The sequence below is a fragment of the Astyanax mexicanus genome, chromosome 1, assembly GCF_023375975.1.
Source record: "Astyanax mexicanus isolate ESR-SI-001 chromosome 1, AstMex3_surface, whole genome shotgun sequence".
Lineage (NCBI taxonomy): Eukaryota > Metazoa > Chordata > Actinopteri > Characiformes > Acestrorhamphidae > Astyanax > Astyanax mexicanus.
Genome location: NC_064408.1, coordinates 36148014 through 36175026, shown reverse-complemented (window position 1 = coordinate 36175026; position 27013 = coordinate 36148014). Strand labels below are relative to the sequence as shown.

Sequence of the window (27013 nt, the reverse complement as noted above, 5' to 3'; positions counted from 1 at the left end):
CACTGAGCTGGGTAGCTACCTTTTAAATATTGTCACATCCTTGCCCTGTTCCCTGTTGCTTTCCTTCTGTGCTCCTGTTTCTCTGTGTTTGTTTACCTTTCCTCCTCCATGCCTGTCATTCTTCACATGGTCTTTTTTTGCTCTTTCACCTGTGCTCATTTGTAGCCCCCTTCGTTATCTTTCTGCAGGTGTTCCTTTCCTTTACCACCTGTGTGTATTTGAGCCCCTGTGTCCTCAGTGTTAGTTTGTAGGTTATTGTACAATGTTTATCTTTGTTCTAGATACATTAACATTTCTATTTGTACTAGTGTTTCTGTTTTTGGTTTATTCTTTGTTTGTTTTCATTATAAATAGATATTACTTGTATTGGCTTCTGCTCTCTGTGTGCTTCTCTGTCGCAGCCGTGACAAATATACTTGGTAAATTTATTTTTCATTGCAATTATTTGAAAATAATTTGTTTGGATTTTGACAGTCTTTACTTTCATTATTGTGTTTTTGTCGCTTCATCATGTCTGAATTTCACAGTTTTTATTTTGCATGGACAGTTGATGTTACTTAAAAGCATGACTTGAAGTCAAAACGTGCCATAATTTTGCAAATGCTTCATTGCATAATTATTTGTTTAATTCCGTATATATAGATATGTATCAGTAATGGCAGAATAATCTAATTCAAATAATTAACACTTTTGTTTTATTATATTCAAAGATAAATTGTTGAACATAAAGCTCTTATGTCTTAATGTCTGTTTGGAAATAATTCACATGCGGAGGTAAAACATAAAAAAATGAAACCTTTCTAAAACCATTCTTCAAATGTTCTGTTTTACAGGAATTTCCAACTTATGTGGTGTTCAGACAGAATTATATATTATACATACATTTTCCTTTACCAAACTACATAACACATGTTCTGTTTTTAAATATTTTCCATAGATTTACTAATAAATTATACATTTTAAAGGGTAAGATAAATTGAAAATTAGTACAGTAACTTAAATTTCTAACATTAAAACAGACATTTTTCAGGTAATGAAACTTCCAGTACATTTTTTTATGGAAGATTTTCTACAGTGGACCAATAAATCTACAATGGTTCAACTAATCAACAGACCGAAAAAAAAAACTATTGATTAAACAATATAGAGAATAACGGGCCAAATCGTCAATACTCCAGTGGTCCGCTGCCTTTCTAATGGGTCATCATTGCGCTCGCGTGCGCAGGCCACCCCACGAGACATTCCTCCACGATGTTTTGTGTTCAGTTCACCGCACGCGACCAATCCGCGTTTAGGAACGGCTCTCTTCTCAGGGAGAGAGAGCGCGCGCAGGAGAGAGAGAGAGGGAGAGAGGAAAGTGTCTTGGCGCGCGCGGAGACGCGCTCTGAGCAGATGTAGTGGAGCGCCGGTTTCGCGCGGGGCTGTGGATGGGCATGTCGGGGGTAGTCGGGATGTCCGGGATGAGTAACAGCTCTTTGGCGGCGCTCTCGCGGCTGCACGCGCTGAACCTGAGCGCGCTCTGGAACTTGTCCGCCGAAGCCGAGCCGCGGTACCGCGCGGACTCCGAGCGACCCGCCGTGAAAGCGCTGCTCGCGGCTGCTTACTCGATCATCATCATCATCTCACTGATCGGAAACACAGCCGTGTGCCACGTGGTGATGAAGACCAAGCGCATGAGATCCGTCACCAGCATCTTCATAGTGAACCTGGCCGTGGCGGACATCCTCATCACCATCCTCAACACACCCTTCACCCTGGTGAGTAGTGAGGACATGACCCTTACTTACCCTGAGGAAGAGTGATGGGATAGAGAGAGAGAGAGAGAGAGAGTATGATGATAGTGATATAACAGTGGAGAAAGTAGAGACAGTGGTTATGATTATGCTGAGGTGGTAAAAATAATAATAATGAAGTGAGATAAAGTAGTTTTGAGGATGATGGTTGTGATTATGGTGATTATCTAAGTGATGGTAGAGATGATGATCATATCGTGGGCATGGTAATGATTACAATATTGTTATTAACAGTAATGGAAATAGTGTCAGGTGTTGGGTGATGCTTTTAGGGATGATGATAGTAGTGATACGGATGGTGGTGATGATTGTGGAGGTCATCACAGTAATATTAGTATTGATGAGCTGGTTGCGATTAAAATGATAGTAGTTTAGATTGTAGTGATGGTTATGGTTTTAAAGTGATGGTAGGTGATAATCATATGGTGGTCATGATAATGATGATGATATTCATATAACAGTGACAGCAATTGTGACAGTGCTTATGATTATTAGGCTGATGCTCTTAGAGATTTTGGTGATCTAAGTGATGGTAGTGAAGGCAATTTTATGGTGATAATGATGGTGATATTTATATAACAGTGATTCAAATTTTGGCACTTGTTATGATTACTGGTGATGATCTTTGGAATGATATGGTTGTGGTGAGGATGATGGTGATGATTATGGAGGTGATCTCAGTAAAGGTGGTGATTGAAGTGATAGTGGTTGTGATTATGGTAATTATCCAAACTATGGTAATGATGATAATTATATGATGGTCATCATAATTATAATTTTGATTATATTGATGTAACAGTGACGCAATGAGAGACAGTGGTTATGATTATGGTGACTGGTTGTTATTATCTAATTGATGGTAGTGATAATAATCATGTGGTGGTGATAATTAATGTAGTGATGATGTTGTGGTAATGATATAACAGTGATAAAATTAGTTACAGTGCTTATGATTGTGGTGATGATAAAGATGGGATGGTGATGCTAGTGATGATAGTAGTGCTGAGGATGGTGGTGATGATTTTGGAGGTTATCTCAGTAAAGGTAGTATTGATAATGAGGTGTTGTAACGATTGCAGTGATAGTGACTATGGTGATTATCTAAGTAATGGTTGTATTAAAATCTTGTGGTGAAGATGATTATGATATTTATGATTTAACATTAGCTGTGCAATTAATATTGTTGTGATTTTAGGGACTATTAGGATGTGGTGTTGAAGATGGGTACGATTGAAGTGATGATGAAGATAAGTAATCATAATGCTGATAGTAGTGATATCCATATGGGTGGTGATTATGTAGGCATGATAATCACTTGGTGATGATTACGATGCCATTGATTTTACCAATATTTATGGAACTAATCATGCTGGTGATAAAGCTGGTAGTGAAGATGATACAACAGTAATGGAAGTGACTTTGGTAATGACATAGATAAAAGATGGTGATATCACAGTGATGGTAGTTAGGATGTTAGTAATAATGATTATGATATTAATGGTTATGACTATAATAATGATCTTAAAGATGGTGAAAATGATAGTGACCATGGTAGTGGCAATAAAATAGTCATGTAAGTAACTTTGATGGTGATGAAAGGATGATGCTGCTGATTAAGCTACAAAAGTGATGGTTGTGATGATGAAAAAAATAATCATAGTGGTGATGATGGCAGTGATGAAGATGATGAGATAATATTGATGGTAGGGATGGTGGTGATGATGATAATGATATAACCGACCAATGATGGTGGTGGTGACAAAATAGTGATGCAGGTGATGGTTGAGGTGGGCTGAGGATGATATTTTAATAGTGATGATAGTGATGTTGGTATAATGGGAAAATGATGAGAAGATGATGGTGCTGATGATGCTGTTACAATAGCGATAATGGTGGTGGTGATGACAATGGAGGTCATAATGGTATTGATGGTGGTAATTGTAGTGACTATGATGGTATTAAATGTGATCAAGAATGCAAAGTTGATAAAATGATGATGATGATTATCGTTATGGTGTTTCTGGTGGAGGTTTCTTCAGTGGAGCCATTTCTGATTTCATGATCATCAGTTCAATAAAGAAAAAAATATGTTCAGATGGGAAAAGTTTCAATTCTTTTGCTACAGCAACTAGATGTGTTGGAGGACTAAAACCAGTACATTTAACCCCAAGAAAAGTGAACATTCTATTCAGCAAAATATGTAAAATAAGGAAAGTAGAATAATGTTGATGAAAGTATTCTTCAGCCTGATCTGAAAGTTTCACCAAGATAACCCTCAAACAGGACACTGACCCCAGGCATTTCAGAGAAGACTATGGAATGGATAAAGCAGGATAACATTGAGTCCTGACCTCCAACCTATTGATAATATCTGGATTATGTTTAAAGGTAAGATCCATATCAGAAAGTCAATCTTCAAATATTCAAATCAGACAGATATTCTGTCAGAAGCTTGTTGATAGTTACGGAAAGCACCTGGTTAAGGTGTAAATTACTAGGGAATTTTGAAAACATATCAGGTGTGTTGTATGCATATTACTGAACAAGTGTTGATTTCAGTAAACTCCAAAAAGTAAAACCTGTTCATCAAATTAAATTGTTATATGTCAGAGACATGTATTGCCTCAAAAAAGGACCATACAAATATATTAGGGGTGTAACGATACAGAAAATTCATGCTTCGGTTCACAACTCTGTATAAACCCCACGGTTCGGTATGTTTTCGGTACGTTTTCGGTGCGGTTGGTGGAAAAAATAAAAAGGGTGGCATTCTGTATAGCCTCACCTTTATTAACTTCATAATAACAATGAAGCTTTATTATAATTTATGACAATTATGTTTGGAATTGTGTAAGGCGCGTATGCGTGTGAGAGAGAGAGAGAGAGAGAGAGAGAGAGCGCACACAAGAGAAAGAGGGCGCGCACATGTGTGTGAGAGAAAGAGAGAGAGGGTGCATCCCATGTATTCTGTGTGCATTTGCGCGTACCCAACTCTGACCCCTGTAAAGAATACAGGTACCGTTACACCACTAAAATATATACATTAGAAACATTTTAAAGAGCAAAATCTCTCAGTGTATTTTGAATTAGTGCTGCATGGTAGTTGTATATTGGTAGTTTATATAATGTTAATAAATATGCAGTATGTTTATCTCTAAATCAATGACCTAACATATCATGATAATAAAAATTGCGAATAAAAATTGTTACATTGTGCAAATATTATCTGCCTATGAAAGATACATCATGAAAAATAAGTAGTGCAAAACATTTATTTTGTAGCAAAGGAGTAGCATGAAGTGATTTGATATAGGCTTTACCTAACATTGCACATACATCAATGGCACTAATGTGCATCCACAGATTGCAGTTAAGACTCTGAAATAATGGATTGATAACAATTACTATTATTTTTTTATTCAATCAGAGAAATTATAGAATTGTAAGTTTTAATATAGTGTAAATTTTATTCCTATTCATGTGACCATGGTTGTAGTGCTGCATAAAGCATCTATAAAGTTTTAGTTAATCTTGGATGCGTTATGTTTTTGCAGATTGACTGTAAGTGCGAGCTCATTCAAATCTTTGTCTGATGACAATCGATAATCAGAAAAATTATAAAAATGAAAATCTGTGACTTTTTAAACTTTTTTTATTCATGTGATCTATTGTAGTTTTAGTGCTTCCTAAAATATTAACTTCCCTGCCCCCCTTCCCAACGTGCAGATTTTTTTTTTTCTGAAGTAGTTCGCTGGTGGTGAGAACGTGTTCTGGTCTTGATCCAACTATCAAATATACTTCTTTTTAATTGAGCTCAACTGCTGATAAGGTACAGTTTAATCTGATATATTAGCTAGATAATGTACTGCTATTAAAAATTATGTAATTATTTACATGCACTTATTGTCACCCCTTCTCTGAAGGGTTAGAAGGGCCTCACTGCACACCACTGGTAAACAGCATGAATCATCATTTGTTTGTAAGCAATTGAGCTAATTGAATTGAAATAAATTGGAAAAATGCGGTACAGAGAGAAGGGGTTAAGTCTTGTCTGACATTTTAATTTGCTGGTCTACCTTGTTTGTACCTCCTTTGAATTCCACTATTGTCTGAAATATGTTATATACACAGGTCCACCATGACATTTTAATATAGCATAGGTCCCTTTCTTTCCACCAAATAAGCTCTGGTTTGCCATTGAGGCATGAACTCCACACAACCTCTGAGGGTGTTCTGTGGTATCTGAAAAAAAAAAAAAAAACAGTTTTATAGCAGATCGTTTAGGTTTCTAGATGGTGACTTCATGGATCAGTGAGCCTTGAGCAGGTTGATGCTTCACCACTTATCCTTTCTTGGAGCTCTTTTAGCAGATAATGGCCACTGCATTCCTGGAAACACCCCACTGGGTAGGAGATGTTCTGACCCAGTAATTTTGCTATAACAGTTTGGCCCTTGTGAAAGTGGCTCAGACTCTGTGGCTTACCACTTCTTTTTCCTGATTCTAACATTCAAACTCAGAGACCCCGCTGTTTAATTGCTGCCTGGTATGTAAATCCCATCTTTTGACTGGTGCAACTATAACAAAACAATCAATGTTATTTGACTTTATCTGTGTATATCACACCTTGTATATCACCTGCCTTGCCTTGAGGAGAAGTTTAAAGCAGGGTTAGGTTGTAAAAACATATCCCAAGCTTTGAGCATCTCAATGAGCACTGTTCAATCCATCATCCAAAACATGGAAAAAGAATTTTACAATTGCAAACCTAACAAGACATGGTCGTCCACCCAAAATGGCAGATTGAGCAAATAGAAAACTGGTCAGAGAAGCAGCCAAGAAGCCCATGGTCACTCTGGAGGAGCTGCAGAAATCCACAGCTCAGGTGGGAAAATCTGACAACAGGTCAGATAAAAGTACAAATCTGGCCTTTATGGAAGAGTGGCAAGAAGAAAACCATTGTTGAAAGAAAGACATCAGTGACAGAAGTGTTGATTGCAGTTTGCTAAAAGCCATGTAGGGGATAAAGCAAACTTGTGGAAGAAGATACTGTGGTCAGAATTGATGGGAAAATGGATGGAGCTAAATACAGGGCAATCCTGGAAGCAAACCGGTTGGGTCCTGCAAAAGACTTGAAGGAGATACTGGGAAGGAGATTCACCTTCCAGCAAGACAATGACCCTAAACATTTAGCCAGAGCTAGATTGGAAAAAAATATATATTTATATATATTTATATATTTATACATTAAATATTTATGTGTTACAATGGTGTAGAGCTTAGATTCTCTGCCCGAACCTGACCTGAACCGAGGTCGGGCCGAGATTTCCCACCACATTCCTCGGGCCAGGTCAGGTCGGGCTCCAGGAAAGAGTCCGAGATGTAGGCATCTGTTTTTTAATTGTATTTTTAATTTATATAAAGCTCTGGTGTGATAATCACAATGTTGCTAAGTAAATCTCTCTCTCTCTCTCTCTCTCTCTCTCTCTCTTTCTCTCATTTGTTTCTTAGATTGTTTTCTCTGATAAAAACTCTAAAAAAGAAATTAAAACTTGGAACTGTATGAGAAAAAACAAACAAATAAAATTAAACTCTAATGAAAAATGTTATAATGACTTTGGGCTCTGGGCGCACGTGAACTCCCACTTGTCCGCGTTTGACCTGCAGCACTGTGTGTAGCTGTTCTTAAAAATCATTTTAATTAAATAATAGTTCTATGCTTCTATGTTACAGTGTTAGTTAACGTAACTCTGATCATATTTCGCTCATTCAAACAGCCAGGTTATGGGGCAGAACATGCACGGGCTCGGGCTGGGTCCGATCTAAGCTCTACAATGGTCCATTGAGCTCCTGTGGAGAGCCATGTGAAAATTGCTGTGTAAAGGCGCTCTCCATCCAACCGCACTGAGCTTCAGCTGTTTTTGTGTGAAGTAGAAAAATTCTTAAATTCTAGATATGCAAAGCTGCTAGAGACATACCCCAAATGACTTGCAGCTGTAATGGCTGCAAACTGATTATTGATTAAGTATGACGGGGGTGAATTCTTTTGCACATCACACTTTTCAGATTTTTATTTTATTCTAATGTTTAAAAAAACATGGATAATTTTGGTTCCACTTCACAATAATGTGCTACTTTGTGTCGGTCTGTGAAGCTACTGTGTTTGTGTGTAACCACTGAATTACATAATGTTCACAACAATGTGTGTGTGTGTGTGTTTTTCCGCAGGTACGATTTGTGTACAGCACATGGGTGTTTGGCAAGGCAATGTGCCACGTGAGCCGCTTTGCCCAGTACTGCTCGGTGCACGTGTCTGTGCTCACACTCGTCGCTATTGCCATAGACAGACACCAGGTGAGAGCACTCATGGTTAGGTAGACCCACACCTGACCCACAAAGCAGTCAAACTGACATTTATATATATATATAAAAAAAAAAACATTCACTCATACCAACGTGACGCACAGGAGCTTCATCAGATGCTACAAATGTAAAGAATTCACAAATGAAGCACTGATTAAATGAGTCACTCTGCATGTATATGCTGATTACAGAGCCTCTTTTGCTTGGTGATTGGTATGTATTTTTTCTCATCAGGTAGTGATGCACCCGATGAAGCAGAGGATGTCGTGGCTGCAGGGCGTGGTGTGGGTCGCAGTGATCTGGGTGATGGCGTCGTGTTTCTCTCTACCGCACGCCATCTACCAAACACTACTACGCTTCGAGTTTGGGTGAGAGCAACAGCCATTCAAATGCTTTGAATTTAATGAGGACAAAATAGCACACAAAACATCAGAAATGTCAAAAACGCTTGGAGAAACGTTAAAAAGTGCAAACGTGTGACATAATAATGGCTTGTATCACAGCTTTATTAGAACGTTTTTCACATAATGTTCCCAGATAGACGAATACTAACATTATGGGAACATTAAGGGTGCTTTCAAACCTGAGGTTCATGTGTTTGCTACATTGTATATTTTTGGTCCGCTTATTTTTGTTTTCACACTGCAGTTTCATCATCACTTACGTATCGATCCGTTTTCCTTAACTTGGCGCTGATGGTTTTAGAAGGACATGCGTCTGACGTTGCCGTGTTGACAATTCAGAGGGTGGTTCATTCGGTGGAAAGCCTTTCCAGAATAAGGATAAAATAAATGAACAGATTCATTTTGTCTCCATAGTAGTTCTGCTATTGTGGTTTTTATACCAGCAGCAGCAACTTCAGCACAGTACCCTAGGTTAGTTCAAATTCGCCAAACGAACGTGCTTGTCCTGAAGCAGCTGTATCCACGGCTCATTTTTCCTGCATTTTTCCTGTTATTTTGAGAGGAAACTAACTGCAGCCTGCAGGAAGGTGGAGTTGGATGTCCAGTGCGTCCAGCTCCGCCCACTTTGTCAGCATCATGTCTTAGCTCCGCCTCTGAACGGAAGTAAACTATGTACAGGGCAGTTAGCGGACTTTAAATATAATGTGCCGCGTCGTCCGGCTTAAATACTGTTATACACTACAAGCTTGCGAGACTGACGAGGCGTGGCGTGGACATGTTGTTGTTTTATTACAGTTTTGTTTACCTAACTTAGCATAGCTTTACAGGTCTCGCCACCCAGCAGTGAGACCTGCTGAATTAGAAGGTAAACATGGCAGCACACCTGTTCCTTACTAGTGTCACATAAAAAAACACCATTTAATCTGGTGTGCCTTATGTATAAAAATAGACTAGAAAATATGTTTACTGATAGTGTGCCTTAATCCAGTGTGCCTTAAAGTGCGAAAAATATGGTAAAAATTCTAACTCAAATAAAAGTGATTTTTAGTGATGTTACCAGAGCATTTTTGTAAAATTGCAAAATTGACAGATTTAACATTCTAAAAGCGATAACTGAAACAACTGAAACAAAGTTTTACTAACCAAGATTGTTAGCAGGGATTTAGCTTGGATGGAGGTGTATTCAAAAATGCTTAATTTGAGCTTGTGTAGAAATAATAAAAACAGTACTACGCTTTGGGTGAGAGTTTGGGTGAGAGCAACAAACATTGAAATTGCTTAAATATAATAAGGACAAAATAACACACAATACATCAAAAAAGTCAAAAATGTCAAGGATTTGATGTGGTAAAAAAATCAGGAATGCAAAGCTTTCTCGCTTATCTGTTTTTTTTTTTGCCTAATGAACAGAAATCCATAAAAAGCCTGTGATATTTTCTAAATGTATCAAACACGCTTGAAGAGGCTCCTCGCCTCTGAAGTGAAGCTCATTGCATCTGGATGGCATGTGTGAGTGGGTGACTGAGACAGAAATTGGCTTTTGATTTAATTCTCCTACTCTAGAGGTCTCTCTGTCTCAATCCAATCAGACCCTTTATTCATGAAGCTGTTTGGAGAAATCCAGAATCTAATTCTATCTACTCCAGGATGATCATGATAAATAAGAGTGGTCAGCATTTCTACTCTTATTTCTAATTTTTACTGCTGATTTATGTCTGTGTTAAAATTGACACACATTTACACTCGTTTTGATGAAGTGAAGAGAGAAAAAAATAATTCAGAGCATGCGTTGCTCTGATCACCTTGGTCTGATTTAAGGTGTTTCAGAATGGATCTGCTGGTTAGTTGGAGTGGTCTTGGAGAGTGCAAGGGGTCCCTATTATATCTAGTATTTAATTGAGCTAATTATCAGTTTAATGCACCCTTGAAGCTTTATTATTTAAGTTAGAAAAACCCTGCTGTCACCAGCAGAAGTGACAGGCAGCTGCTAGACTGCTTACGGACATTTAGAAGAGAGACCATATCACGTAATTTTTTTAACAATTATACAAGCAAATACTTTTGGCAATGTAGTGTCCAAGTCCAAAATGAATAATGATAAATGGATATAACTGAAAATTTTAAAAAGACGGAAAAATAAGAGACAATTTGTCCACAGCCACAGCCTTCCGCATGGCCAAAATAAAACTTGAGAGGGCCACAATTTTTTTTTTTTAAGGTTAGGATAAGTTTATAAACATTTTAAGCAGGACTGGTATGTTTCATTACTGAAAGGAACACATTTCAGCTATTAATAAAAAAAATGTGGTTTAGGGTTAAGTTCCGCTTTAAAATCAGTGCCCTGTTTTGTTTTTGTCTTAACTCCGCCCTAGCCCCACCCTGTCATCAGTGTCACCTGTAGTTTGTTTGTAACCCTGCCCCCTCATTATCAGCCCCAGGTTTTTCATTTCACTGTTTCTTGTCTGGTCTTTTGTGTGCTTCATGTGCTTTTTCATGCTTATTGTTTAAAATCGGTTGTTTTTTTGTTTTCTAAATTTAATAAACCCCATCTAGTTGTCTTAGTCTATTTTTCTTAGTCTTGTCTATGTATTTAGTTTTCTTAGTCTTGTTTATTTGGTTTTGTGTTATCCTTCTCGTGTTTGCTTTCTGTTTTTTCTTTTTGTTTACTCGTTTGTTTAATAAATGTTTAATCACCTGCTTTTATGTCCGCCTTCTTTTCCTTCAACTAGAGGTGGGCGATGAATCGATTTCATCGATTAATTTGAATTTACAGTTAAGGACGATGTGTTTTTATGAAGATTCTCTGAGTTTTCATTTTCACCACCGACACTCCTCTGTGGGCTCCTGTACTTTAGAGTGAGCTTAGCCCCTCCTCCCTCCCGCACATTTGTCAAATAGGGCATTATTTTATTTCTTTCTATTTGTTTTTAAGGGTGTGTTTATTTATTTATTTATTTTTTTAAGTTTGAGGGTGCATTGTGTCAGTACCTAAACTGTGTTGGAGAAAGCTTTCTAAAAGTTACTAGATCTTCTCACTGTTTACAATTGTTTTTTTGCTTGTCTCTGGTTGCACTTTAACCACAAATGGGAAATTCATTTAGGTGAAAACTAAATAGATAAAATAAGAACTAGTTTTTAAACATTTCTTTAGCATGTTTAGTAGTGATTTTTAGTAGGGGAAAAATTGATTTAAATCGAGAATCGAATTAAAAATAAAAAATCAATTTTTTTTTTTTTGAACTGAAATGAACACAAGCTTATGGATAACGGGAGTTATAAGAGTGTGTTATTAACGACAGAGTGTTTTCCGTAAAAAAAAAAGGTATTTTTAATGGGTTATTTAGTAAAAGCCATTTTTTCATTTAGGTTGTACAGTGGTGTGGAAGTGTTTGCCCCTTCATAATTTTATTTGTTGCATTTTTATTAAGCAAAGTACACCAAAAGATACTCAAAAGCTAGCCATGCCAATACCTAAAGAAATTCAGGAACAAATAATAGATCTATCAGTCTGAAAAACGTTATAAATTTATTTCTAAAGTTTTGGGACTCCAGCGAACCACAAAAAGAGCCATTATCCACAAATGGCACAAACATTGAATCAGAGTGGCCGGCCGACCAAAATTACCCCAAGAGTGCAGAGATGAGTCATCCAAGAGGTCACAAAAAAAAACAAATAACAACATCCAAAGAACTGCAGGCCTCACTTGCCTCAGTTAAGGACAGTGTTCATGAGTCCACCATAAGAATGGGAGAGTGCCAAGATGAAAACACCTGCTTAGCAATAAGAATGTTAAGGAAAACATACTGATGATCCCCAAGACTTTTGGAAAAAAATACTTTGTAGACTGACAAGACAAATAATTATGAAATATATATTTTATATATATTAAAAATATAAAGTTTGTATACTCTATGTATTTGTGTTTATACCCCATTAACTTTTATCAATAGTGCTCACCCGAGCAGTTCCCTTGGTTCCCCATCCTTCCATCATAGGTTGCAGTATGAATTAAGCCCTGCTCTGAGGTATCAAGTAACAGTGTAAGAGTGTAAGAAATGTTGGTTATCTATACTTTATTGAAGTACTTCATTTTCAGACGATTTTTTTACTTCTACTACTTACATTTACACACAATTATCTGAACTTTCTACTCCTTACATTTTAAAAATAGTTTTATTACTCTCATTTCATTTCAGCTTGTTTTTATATGACCGTTTCACGTTGTTTAAATAATTAGATTTAGGGAACAAACTCTTTTTTACACAGGGCTATGTAGGTTTTTTTTTTCTCCCTTAATAATGAAAACTCATTTCTTTGGTTTAAATGACAAGCATGCAAATCATAAAATCATAAAAGGGGGCAAACATTTTTTAACACCATTGCACATATATCAAACACACAACCCTTTCATCAATAACCTGCTGCTTTAAACCACACTGAGTCACCAATGCCTTCTTAGGGCTGATTCACTGCAGTTATATAGCCGACTATACAGAACTGCTTTAGGTATCATGATGGTGATTTTCAAGAGAGCCTACCTAAATAACACTATATTTATTGGGTAGGTGTGGGGATAAGTGGCAATATACCATCTATTACTGTGTGAGTCTATAACAGAATCCCCAATGATGAGCATTCTGGGAATTCAGAGAAGACCTAGAAAAGGCACTAATGAGAAAATGAAAAATGTGTGTGTGTGTGTGTGTGTGTGTGTGTGTGTGTGTGTGCAGGTTTTTAATCAATATATCTCGACATTCTCTTTTTCATTACCGTTATAACACTCTATCACTTTGCTCTGTCTCACGCTGTTACGTTGATTTCTTTTTTTTCCTCTCTCTCTCTTACTTGCTCCCTCACAACCCACTTAAGTGTTTTTTCATCTCTCTCTCTCTCTCTCTCTCTCTCTCTCTCTGTCACTCTGCTGTTCACTTATTCTCTATCTCTGCCCTTCTCTTCTCTTCTTCTTTTTATTACCTTTGCTTTATATTTTCTTCTACTTCTACTTTTCTTTATTTTCTCACTCCTTTCTCCTCCCTCCCTTTCTCTCTTTCTCTCTGCCTGTCACTGGGGGTTTATGATGGATGATGTAAACAGTGTGCTGTTTCCATTTTACTTTTCTAAGGGTGTTTGGGCTTGTGTTGGATTATATACTGTATGTATTTGTGTTTATACCTCATTAACTTTTATCAATTTGTGGTCATCCGAGCAGTTCCCTTAGTTCCCCATCCTTCCATCATGGGTTGCAGTATGAATTAAGCCCTGCTCTGAGGTATCAAGTAACAAAGTACAAATATTTTATCTTACTTAATGTAAGAAATGTTGGTTATCTATACTTTATTGAAGTACTCCGTTTTCAGACGATTTTTTACTTCTACTACTTACATTTACACACAATTATCTGAACTTTCTACTCCTTACATTTAAAAAAAATAGCTTTATTACTCTCATTTCATTTCAGCTTGTTTTTTTATGACCGTTTCTCGTTGTTTAAAATAACCTCTATCCAGATAAATCTCTCCATCCAGATAGAGTGAGTTTGATTGTCTTTGGATAAGAAGTATAAACGTATGTCATTCTGACACCCTATTGGGTTATGCACGGTTTATCCATCGCACCTGCACATCTCACAGCATCACGTTTCACACTCCAGCAAGAACATAGCAGACGTATGTAGTTTACTGTGAAGATGATCACTGCAAAGACTCAAGAGAACTTAAACCAAATGTGCAAACAAAGCTTCTTTAATATATTTGCCTTGTACTAAAGTGCATTAACATTTTAATATAACATATATAGTCAATATGGCTTTTGGGAAAATGAGTTTTGGGGAGGGGGTAGTGCACTATAGGTTCTTGTGGAGCAGTCCAGGTTTTTTCCTTAATATAATTTATTTCCCCTTACCTTATTTGGTACCACTTTAAAATAAGACTACCTTTATAAAGGGTTTATAAATGGTTTACAATTTGTTTATTAATGGTTACTATTAATGGTTAAAAATCGTTAATAATCAGTTATAACACATACGTAGAAAAAGCAACAATGACCTTTTGTTTGTCAAATAGTGAACCCACAGTCTTCTATATTGTTGTCCTTTCTACGTATGTGTAATAACTGATTATTAATGATTTTTAAGGCATTTACAACCTATTTAGTAACCATTAATAAACTCATTGTAAACCATTTATAAACCCTTTGTAAAGGTAGTCTTATTTTAAAGTGGTACCCATTATTTTTACTTTTATACTTTAAAACCAGTACTTTTACACTTGAGCTTGAGTTGATACCCTAGTATCTACACTCACTGGCCACTTTATAAGGTACCCCTGTCCAACTGCACATTAACACAAAGGTCGAATCAGCCAATCGCATGGCAGCAACTCAAGACGATCTGCTGCAGCTCAAACCGAGCATCAGAATGGAGAAGAAAGGTGATTTAAGTGACTTTGAACGTGGCATGGTTATTTGTATCTCAGTATTTTAGAAACTGCTGATCTACTGGGATTTTTTCCACACAACCATCTCTAGGGTTTACAGAGAATGATCTGAAAAAGAGAAAATATCCAGTGAGCAGATACAGTTCTGTGGGCGCAAATGCCTTGTTGATACCAGAGGTCAGAGGAGAATGGCCAGACTGGTTCTAGCTGATAAAACAGCAGCAGTAACTCAAATAAACACTCGTTAAAACCAAGGTCTGCAGAAGAGCATCTCTGAACCACAACACGATGAACCTTGAGGCGGATGATGAGCTACAGCAGCAGAAGATCACACCGGGTGCTGCTCCTGTTAACTAAGAACAGGAAGCTGAGGCTACAATTTACACAGGCTCACCAAAACTGGACAATAGAAGATTGTGGAAAAACGTTACCTGGTCTGATGAGTCTCTGATGATTTCTGCTGCAACATTCGGATGGTAGGGTCAGAATTTGGCATCAGCAACATGAAAGCTATGATGGATCCATCCTGCCGTGTTTCAGCGGTTCAGGCTGGTGGTGGTATTGCAATGGTGTGGGGGATATTTTCCTGGCGCACTTTGGGCCCATTGTTACCAACTGAGCATCGTGTCACATCAACACCACAGCCTACCTGAGTATTGCTGCTGACCGTGTCCATTCCTTTATGACCACAGTGTACTCATCTTCTGATGCTACTTCCAGCAGGATAATGCACCATGTCATAAAGATTGAATCATCTCAGACTGGTTTCTTGAACATGACAGTGAGTTCTGTACTGTACTGGAACGGCCTCCACAGTCACCAGATCTCAGTCCAATAGAGCAGTTTTGGGATTTGGTGGAACGGGAGATTCACATCATGGATGCTCAGCCGAAAAATCTGTAGCAACTGCGTGATGCAATCATGTCAATATGGACCAGACTCTCTGAAGAATGTTTTCAGTACCTTGTTGAATCTAAGCCACGAAGGATTAAGGCAGTTCTGAAGGCAAAAGGGGGTCCAACCTGGTACTAGCAAGGTGTACCTAATAAAGTGACCGGGGAGTGTATACTTCTACCTGAGTAATGAATGGGAATCATTTTCACACCTTTGGCCCTGCTTTGGCAGGTTAATCTTCTGCTAGATGTACATGAGCTGAATGGATGCAAAAACACTGAGTCATCCTCAGTGATGAACAAGACAGTGGTTGTGTTTAGAAAGAAGGAGAGAGCCTTGGCCTACTGGCTTGTTGAACGTTGACCTATGGTAAGCGGTTGCACTGATAATAAGGACAGTGCTTTTTGCTGTAGCCCTCTTACGCCCACTGATGTTATACACAGGTCAAGCCTAACAACGTCTTGTTTATTTAGACATGATTCATTTTTCATCTCCACTGATCATATAGGAGCACTCAGTAGTTATATAATTACAGACTGAAGTTTCTCCGTTTGTTCCTCTGCATACTTTATTACCCTACTTTCACCCTGTTTTTTAATGGTCAGGACCCTGCAGAGCAGCTATAATTATTTGGGATGTCGGTCATTCTCAGTGCTGCAGTGATACTAAGGACATGGTGGTGGTGGTGTGAAGTGTTAGTGTGTGTTGTGCTGGTAGCAGTGGATCAGAAACAGCAGTGCTGCTGGAGGTTTTAAACACCTTAGAGTTACTAATGGACTGATTAAAATTACTAATAAAATGATGTTGTTAGACTAGACTTGTTTTTTACAGCCACACTGTTTTACTTGCTTACACACTGCAGCAGGGTGTCGTGGTACCAGCTGAGACTATCTTAACCCTCTGGCATCTGATCATTCTAGAGGTGGTGTGGCTAAAAAAAAAAAAATCATGAATGGAACAGATGTATATTTGACAAATGGAATTTTTCTTTTTTTATTTATAATTTTTTGCTATAAAAATTAAGTTTGTTCGGATGTGAGGGCACCTATAAGGCACCACATTACATTTAATGCACTGATGTGGCAACCATAAGGAAACTCCCCCTCATTCTCACACAAGTTGCTATAGCTTTTATGGCACCGAATCCCATTTACTCTACTGGAAAGGGCATTTTTTTTGGAAAACTGTCACAAAGAGGTGGAATAGAAGGCACTTCATAGTGGCACCTTTTTTATTTGAAGGGCAGAAGGGCACCCATACAGTAGATGGACTCTTATTAAGACACATTATCAAATATTCTTGCTCTACAGGAACACCAGGCACTCTGTCTCTTTTTCCCACTATACAGGGCACTGTAGAGCATAAAGGCACTTAGGCTTAGCTGGTTGCCCTTCTTCCGTCCTTGAGTCCGCTAGTTCTGAAAAAAAGAAAAAACTAGAAGATGATCAGATCAACACAGACTGTGGGGGGAGTGAACAAAGTGTTTAAAAACTTCAGCAGCACTGCTGTGACTGATCCACTCATGTCATACTCACCATGCAAATTATACACCTGTGGTGGTTACTGTGGAGTTCTGACCATTGAAGGACAGGGTGAAAGCAGGATACAAAATATGTAAAGAATCCAAAGAACAGAAAAAGGACTGTAGTCTGTAATTTTAGAACTATTACAAAGTGCTCTTATGTACTCAGTGGAGCTGATAACTGGATAATGGGTGTAGAAACAAGAGGAGAGTCATAAAGTCCAATTTCAGTCCAACAAAATTGCTCTTGTGGTTTGGATAATAAACCTTAAATAATCTTGTAAAAGCCATTTAAAGTCATTTAGAAATCATAAACGCTGAATGTGGTTCTATGAATATGGAGAGTTTGGCTCAGAGGCTGATCTGCCCACACAGAGCATAGTTGACTGAAGAAGCACAAGTGTAGGAAGGTGAGGGTCAGAGTGGGTAGCAGAAAACCGTGTTCTGCTGCAGAGGTTTATGCTGTTTAAAGTTGCAGGAGAAGAGGTTGGAGTAAACAGAGCAGGGATTGAAATGGACATACCTATAAAATCAATCAAAATTCAAGACAAAAGTTAAACTTGCATGTAGGGCATGACCTTTCATATATATTATATATATATATATTTCCCTCAGGCCACCTTCTCTTAGCTACTGAGGTATATTTTTTTATAATGCTCGACTGTTTGAGCCCAGTGTTGTGGACTCTAAGAGCAAGTAACAGTTGTTTAGTATTTACCGCATAACGCATTATAAGGCGCAGTGAATGGTCTCCGCGAGGTAAATAAGCCCTACAAGCCAAGACAATAAGACCTGTTTTTTAAAAGAATAATAATAATAAAAAAATTAATAATAACAGCAAAATAAGTATGAAATTGGAAAATGACCAATTAACATGAACCCAAAATACAAATAAAAATATAGTCTAACATGTTTCAAAAGATAAAAAACAGAAAATTCAACACAACAGTAGGAGCAGCCGGCAGCGTGACGGTTCTAGCGAAATAATTAAAATGTAAATACACAAAAGAGCCCTGTGTGCCACATAAAATCGGTTCAATGTCAGTAAACATATCCAGATTTCATACATACATGGATTAAAGGAATTTAAAGGATTATAAGTGCATCTGTAAGTGCTGAATTCAGGGCTAGGTGGCCTCCAGCCACCAGAGGGGAGGCAACGGGTAGGTGTAAAAAACTTTTTTAACATTTTTAATGTACTGTTTGTGCATTTTCTCTAATTCTCAGGTTGATGTTTGGAATGTCAGGCTTCTGAGGGTTCTCTCAGTGAAGTGTGGAGCTACTCTGAGCCTTGTTAGTAATTTCTTTGAATGGGCAACGCTATGCCCCTATCGCTAACACTGTAATCCTGTTTGAAGCACCATCACAAAGTGCTGTATTTCAGAATGCTGGGGACAAACAGCGTGAGAGCAAATAGTGGGGCAGTCGACAAAAGTTTGTGCTTGTGATTATGTTTCACTACAACCTAAGTCCTTTTCACACTGGATTTTCCTGTGGAGTACTGGAGGTTACAGACGTGCTGACAGCAGTAAGAGAACAGGTAGGATGTGAGGATTTAGTTTTAGCCTCTGGAACAAGGGTGATGCTGCAAATTAGCCTATTATGTGCACCCTCAACATGTGTTGCTGTTTTCTGTAATACTGAGAAAAGAGCTGGCCTAGCTTCTCACATTCGCTAGTGCCACAAAAAAGGATTTCCAAAGTCTCCACAATTAACCATGTCCTGTAATTTTACTCCCAGATTCTCACGTTTTTAAGCAATCATGACTGATCTTTAGGTGTTGGGTGCCAGTACAGGAATCGTCCACTGTTTTCATTGTGAAGATATCATTAATAAGCAGCCCTGCAGCGGCTGCATGACTGCATTTGCATTCACAGATAAACTGGGGGTGGTTCTCAAGAGTGACAGCAGGCAGAGCGTCGAGGTGAGGAGTTCGCTCAGGCCTCACAGACTAATACCAGGCATGCATGATGATTGATGCTAATGTGGAAGGGGCAGAAGTTGGCAATCATGAGAATACTAATGGTAATGTTAGAGCTGCTGGATGTATCAGTAATGACAGATGATGGGCCTTATTCTCCAACTGGCCCTAATGATACATTTCTTATGAAAACCTACAGTTGGAAAATCTGGAGACTAGATAGGACAGATGAGTCTTAGGGGGGAAAAAAAGGATCATTGATGTCTTTATTGAGAACAACCATAAAAAACAGGAGTGTGCTATTGTGTTATTGACCTTAAAATAGCTAATTAGAGTCAAGTGTTGGTCTACCTGCTCTGTTGCTTGTTTAGAGGTGTGGATTAGAGATAATGTGACTGAAAAAAAAAAAACAACACTAAACAAGATTTACATAAAACTGGAACAGCTAAGATATCAGCCAGACTGCCCCAATTAGCCTGTTATGGTGGATGGATCTTTTCTGGCATGTTTGCCTGAGATATTGCTAGTGTTTCTGCCTTAGTTTTTTCTTGCTTTTTTATTTTTACGTGTGTAAAGTGCTTAAGCAGCCCGTGCAGTACAAAAAAAGCTGAATGTGCAGTTTTTTTTAAGTAACTAATTAAGATGATTAAGTTGAATGAAAAATGTGGTGGAAAGGGTCCTTTAATTTATGGCTATAATGGTAGAACAGTGATAGCAGTCTTATTATAACTTGAACTGTCCTCGTTTCTAATGAAAATATAGGACAGGGGTGTCCAAACTACGGCCTCTGGGCCATTTGCGACCCGTTTTCTTTTTTGGAGCGGCCCGCGAGGTATTTTAGAAATAGAATGAAAGTTGGCCCGCTGTTAAGCAGCTTTTTATAATGTGAGATTCAAAGTTTGAACGCTAGGTGTCAGAAACGGGCCAAAGAGTCTAAAAGTGGCGAGAGGGAAGTTTTAGCGCAGAAAAACGGGCCAAAGAGTCTAAAAGCGGAGAGGGTGCGCATTTCTAGCGCAGAAAAAAGGCCAAAGAGTCTAAAAGCAGAGAGAGTGAAGTTTTAGCGCTGAAAAACGGGCCAAAGAGTGTAAAAGCGGAGAGAGTGCACATTTCTAGTGCAGAAAAACGGGCCAAAGAGTCTAAAAGTTGCCGTAATTAAGGAGTTTAATATTAAGAGACATCATGAAATGAAACATCAATTTGAAAAATCTTAGTTTACACAACACTGTAAAAGATAGTTAAAGATTGTAAGTCAAGTAAAATAGTGTGTAAATGAAAATAATCAGGAAAAAAGTATTATTTAAAGTGGTATATTTCATTATTTGTTTTATTACAGAGTCTGTGGCCCGTGACTTCAAATATATTTCTCCTTCTGGCCCCCAGCAAAAAAAGTTTGGACACCCCTGATATAGGACATTTAAAAAGGTCACATTTAAGTTAAATGTTTCAGATCATCATCATTCATAAATATTTATAAATAAAAATGATAAGTAACATGAATATTTAAATATTAGTCAAAGACAACACAAGTAAACATAAAATGCAGGTTTTAAATGAAGATGTTCATTATTAAGGGATAAAAAAAATCCAAAGCTAAACCTAATAACTGGTTGGTCCACCCTTAGCAGCAGCAACTGCAATCAATCATTAGCAAAAACTTGTAATGAGTCTTTAATAACACTGTGGAGGAATTTTGGTCCACTCATCTTTACAGAATTGTTGTTATTCCGCCACATTGGAGGGTTTTTCGAGCATGAACGTCCTTTTTAAGGTCATGCCGCAGCATCTCTATAGGATTCTTTACTTTGACAAGGCCACTCCAAAGTCTTCACTTTGTTTTTCATCAGCCATTCAGAGGTGGACTTGCTGGTGTGTTTTGGATCATTGTCCTGCTGCAGAACCCAAGTTCGTTTCAGCTTTAGGTCACAAACAGATGGCCGGATATTCTCCTTCAGGACTTTTTGGTAAACAGCGGAATTCATGATTCCATGTCACAGCGAGTCTTCCAGATCCTCAAGCAGTAAAACAGCCCCAGACCATCACACTACCACCATGTTTTAATGTAGGTATAATGTTCTTTTTCTGAAATGAGGTGTTACTTTTACGCCAGATGTAACGGGACACACACCTTTTAAAGAGTTCAACTTTTGTCTCGTCAGTCCACAGAGTATTTTTCCAAAAGTCTTGGCGAACGTTAAGATGTTTTCTGACAAAATTGAGACGAGCCTTAGTGTTCTTTTTGCTTTTTGCAGTGGTTTTCGTCTTGGAGTCTTGAATGCTGACCTTAAGTGATTTCTAGATTGAGAACAGGTGTGGCAGTAATCAGGACTGGGTGTGGCTAGAGAAAATTAACTCCTGTGTGATTAAAGTTAAGTTATGTTTTAACTGGGGTGGCAAAGGCTTTTTCACACGGGGTCATGTAGGTTTGGATTTTTTTTCTCCTTTAATAACAAAAGCCTTAATTTAAAAACTGCATTTTGTGTTTACTTGTGTTGTCTTTGACTATTTATAAAATTTGTTTGATGATCTGAAACGTGATCTGAGTGTCAACCATGCAAACACTTTTTCACACCACTGTAAATACCAGTTCAAGAGTTCTTCACCATGAAAAGGTATAGAGATGGGAATCTATTTTGGGACTCTTATGCAGAAAATATTGCTCAGGAAAATGCCATCTTTGTTCTGGGCAGCTCCTTAACTATATTGCCAAAATGATCTGCTCGCCTGCCTTTTGTTTGGTGATATAAGGCTTGGATGCAGCTGGCATGGAAACCTATTTCATGAAACTCTACGCTCGACTGTTCTTGAGCAAATATAAAGGCCGCATGAAGTTTGGAGGTCTGTAGCGACGGACTCTGCAGGCTATTCACTTTTCTTCCATTTTGTACAATACTACTGAAAGTTCACTGTGGAATATTAAGTAGTAAGGAAATCATTCTATCATGGTATCATGCAGAAAATTCACTGAGTATGTGTAGGGGGGGGGGGAGTGTCTCAGAGTTTGGTAGCAGCTTTGCTGGAAAGCTTGAAGCTAAAGCCCGCCCACAACAAGAAATAGGAATTGAGGGTTTATATAGGGTGGAGAGTGGGCGGAGTAAGGACGTGGATCAATATCCCAAAATTAAGTTATACTCATAACTCCACTAACTGTAATGAGTAAATAAAATACACTTTTTACTAGCTGTTTTAAAGATCCAGCTACTTACATCATTGAAACAATGACTTTACTTATAGCTGATTTGAGTTATAAAAAGAGACTATGAGCATGTAATGTGAGCATGCTCAGTAGCACTCTTCAGTCTCCCACTCTTGTCAAGGCCACTCTGTAAGAATCTCAGTGTCTCTGTTGTCGTGCCTCATGATATCAAATCAACAGTAAATCATATCTGTACATACAGTGGAAAGACTAAACGTTGGTGAACCCTTTGAAATGTCATGCTTTCGTGCATAAATAAAATATTAATAATATGTAATAAAATATTATTTTAATCCAAGTCACATTACATTACATTTGGCAGTCGCTTTTGTCCAAAGCGACTTACAATAGCGAAGCACATAAAGTAACAGGTGTTGATAATGTTCATAAAATAATAAGCCCACAACATTATGATTAATTTATGTCCTCATTAAGAACAACCATAAAAGCATTGTATGTGAGCCAAGCCGTGTCATCAGTCTACAGTAAAGGGTAAAACAAACAATCTACAGTAGGAGACAATTCGTGTGACAGACAAGGATTCAGTTTCATTCATTTTAGCGGAAGGAAACCTTAAAACAAGCAGGGTGTCTATGACAGAACACCATGAAGAAAACCCCTGCTTACTAAAAGACCATAGCTGCATGCCTCAAGCTTCCACAATGGTACTGGCAAAATTTATTATGATCAGATCAGCACTAAGATTAAACTACTGCTGTTCTACATCTGAATTAAAAAGGCACTGCACATCACCATTAAAACAGTATATAGTATTGAGTGAACATCATGATTTAGGTCTTTTTGTATCATTGGTTCGACACAATCATGTCATCATTTTGAGGAAGTTTAATAGATTTATTTATTTCTTGATTTGTCTGGGAGTTTTCTGGAGAGCACAGTCCCTCACAGTGCAAAGGCATTGCAGTGCATTACATTAAAACCCTGGTGGCTCCATTTGCCCAGTGACTGTACAAACGTTCTTTTAAACTTTGGCTGATTAGCTAATTGTGGCACACTGGATACCATGACACACTGAGATCGAAAATATTGTATTCAGGGTGGCTCAGCAATGGGAATCTATTTTTAATAAAGGACAATACCCATTGATTTATCTTGTTCTTGGAGGAGCACTCACAGTGTAAAGATTTAGCCCTGACCCGCATGAGTAAGAGAATGCCAGTAAGAACCTTTTGGTAAAGATAGTTTTGTAAGAGAGTTTTGTAGAGTACTCCAGTCTCTTGGCTTAGATTAAAAATGGTGGAGATTCCTGACAGGAATGAATTGCTTTCAGTGCTTTCAGAGTTAGAAATGTCAGGATGTTGGCTGAAGACCACCCCAACTTATCTTAATAGCAGTAGAAAAGCACAGACAGCAGTACGTTGTCTCTTAAATGTGAAGCCTAAACAGGTCTTCTGCTGGTTTGTTGCAATATTAAATGTAGCTCCATAATTATCCATCTTTTTTTCACCTCTAATCTAATCAGTGTATCTTTTGCCATTTTCTTTCCTTTAAGAGCCAGGTGCTCTAGACTTTGGCGCATTGCTATTTTAACAGTGCAGTATTTCTGTGCTTCTCTTCTCAGCAGAGTAAACTGACCTACTTGTTCACACTTTAAAGGTGTGTGAGCAGGTAATTTATGGGGACAGTAATGTTACTTTACTTATTTATTCTGTTTATTGTTAACGTAGAAGTATGTGAGTTGTCAGGGTTCAAATCAGTCAGTGGCGCAACAGTAAGGTTATTTTTCCTAAACACACCTCACTTCCAGCCACGCCCTTTGGTGTAGATATACAGCGCTGAAAAAAAATAAGAGACCACTCAAACACGATAAGTTTCTTTGAACGTACCAAATTAAAAACCTCTGGAATATAATCAAAAGGAAGATGGATGATCTCAAGCCATCAAACCAAACTGAACTGCTTGCATGTTTGCACCAGGAGTAAAGGCATAAAGTTATCCAAAAGCAGTGTGTAAGACTGGTGGAGGAGAACATGTCATGAACAATGAAAACTGTGATTAAAACCAGGGTTATTCTACCTAATATTGATTTCTGAACTCTTAAATCTGTATGAATCTAAACTTGTTTTCTTTGCATTATTTGAGGTCTGAAAGCTCTGCATCTTTTTTGTTATTTCAGCCATTTCTCATTTTCTGCAAATAAATGCTCTAAATGACAATAATTTTGTTTGGAATTTGGGAGAAATGTTGTCTGTAGTTTATAGAATAAAACAACAAAGTTCATTTTACTCAAACATTAACCTATGAATAGCAAAATCAGAGAAACTGATTCAGAAACTGAAGTGGTCTCTTAATTTTCTCTTAATTAATTTTCCAAAGCTGTATTCAGAAGTTCCGCTGCTTTTTAAACAATGTTGGTGCAATTTGTTATCGAAAGTGTTGACGGGATGCAATGCAACGTGCCTTGTGCCCATAGCGTGTGTTTCCTGTGTATTGACATATTAAAAACAATATGCACATTTCTCCTCTCAATTTATTTTCTCCTTTTCTCTCTCTCTCTCTCTGCTCTGTCTTGGTCTCTCTTCTTCTGTTCACATGTTTTCCATACCTCCACACCATCCTGTTTTTTTTCTTTCAGCCCATCCTCATCCCTCACTCACTCTCTCTCTCTTTCTTTTTCTCTAGTGGCCCGTGCCTCTGTGTATTGAGGCAGTGTGTGTGTGTGTGTGTATTGATCTGTATGATCTTGATGTCAAAAAGTGAAAAAACACCAAAGGAGGAAATACAATGACAATATCTAGCTTTGCCAGACAAACCCCAGTGGTCATCAGCAGCAGGGAGGAGCATGCTGCTGTGAATATTGATTGAGGGGCTGCACATTCAGCAGCATGATGCCTGGCATGAGAATGAGCAATAATGTAATGTAACGAAGAAGGATATTGTGATTTATGATGCCAAACCCTTTTTTTTTCTTTTATACACTTCAGTGTTTTAAAATGAAGACAAAATTAAGATTAAGGTGAATTATTCATTTTATATTACATTTATAACCTTAACTGATCATAAAAGCTAGAATCTGTCCTAGATAACATACGCCCCAACTCATAACAGTGTTCTGTTTTTTTGTGAAAAAAGTGAACATTCATACATGCCAACATATATCTCCTCTGATTGGCTAACAGCACTGCAGCAGAGAACACATACCTGCCTTTCCCCACAGTCAATTTTACAGCTCTAAAACTTTTGCTACTATGCTACTAAACTCGTACCTCAGACTTGGTGATTCAGTGCTTGGGCACTTTCATTATGTCGAAGCCCCAGAGGCTGCTCTATATCAGAAAATCCCACGCAAACAGTGCCTGCTTTGACCAGGGTTTTATAGTGCTTCTCCAGTGTATATTTAGGGCGAGGCCATGAACTCACTGCTTGACCTACACTCCAGAGACTTGATCACTCCTGATCAACTCGTTTTTCTGAGGCTTTCTTTTACTAACTACTAACTACTAACTAACTTTACTAACTACTGCAATTCCAGTCCAACACCAAGAGGTTGAATAATGCTACACCAGTGCAACCATCATAAGTAAATCCCATTTATCAATGGACTTTGTCATCAATTTACTCTATGTGGGGGGATATTTAAGGGGGACATATTGAGGATATAAAAAAAATCTAAAACACATTTCTTCTCTCTGCCTCTCTCTCTCTCTCTCTCTCTCTCAGTGACAGAAAGGTGAGAATGGTTTGCCTGCCCAATTTCCCCCACCCGTCTGATCTCTTCTGGAAGTACCTGGACCTCACCACCTTCATCCTGCTTTTCGTGTTGCCCCTGGCGACAATCTCTGTGGCCTACATTGTTGTGGCGAAGAAGGTGTGGATGCGCAATGCCATCGGAGACGTGACACTGGCCCAGAGCATGGCCCACCGGCGGAGGAAGAAGATGACCATGAAGATGCTGATGGCAGTGGTGGTGGTGTTTGCCGTCTGTTGGTTCCCACTCAACTGTTACGTTGTGCTGCTGTCCAGCAAAGTCATCGAGGCCAATAACGGCCTCTACTTCACATTCCACTGGCTGGCCATGAGCTCCACCTGCTACAACCCCTTTATCTACTGCTGGCTCAACCACAGCTTCAGGGCCGAGCTTAGGTCCCTACCGTTTATCGGACGCAGGGGCAAAGTCACGGCCAACCCGGCACCCTGAGAGAAGCGCTGCCTGATTTACTTTTAACTCGTTATCTCTAACTGTGTTGGATTTGTCCAGCTGCACACATCACTCTTTGAACACTCTTTGTGCTGCTGTTGGCAACACACTACCTGAACAGCTGTGGCATTAGCTAGGCTAACACTGCTAGCATGCTGTATAGCTAGTAAGCTACTAAGCAAATTAGCTGATAATTCATGTCCACAAGAAGCTCTGTTGCTTACTAGCTACTAGCTAATAACATGCTAACATGCTCTTTAAGTTCTTCGGGCACCTCTAGCTGTTAAGCTAGCTACTTAATTAAGCTAGTTCTAGCTTGAGAACCACAAGA

General features: G+C 38.3%; 1 protein-coding gene across 1 annotated transcript; it reads left to right on the top strand.

The window, feature by feature from the left end:
* Positions 1-1316: 1316 nt before the first annotated feature.
* On the top strand, positions 1317-27013 carry gpr83 (G protein-coupled receptor 83). Its single transcript, XM_022685060.2, has 4 exons — positions 1317-1757; positions 8020-8145; positions 8389-8522; positions 26205-27013. The coding sequence occupies exons 1-4, from the start codon at positions 1428-1430 to the stop codon at positions 26680-26682; spliced, it is 1068 nt and encodes a 355-aa protein (XP_022540781.2). The 5' UTR covers positions 1317-1427; the 3' UTR covers positions 26683-27013.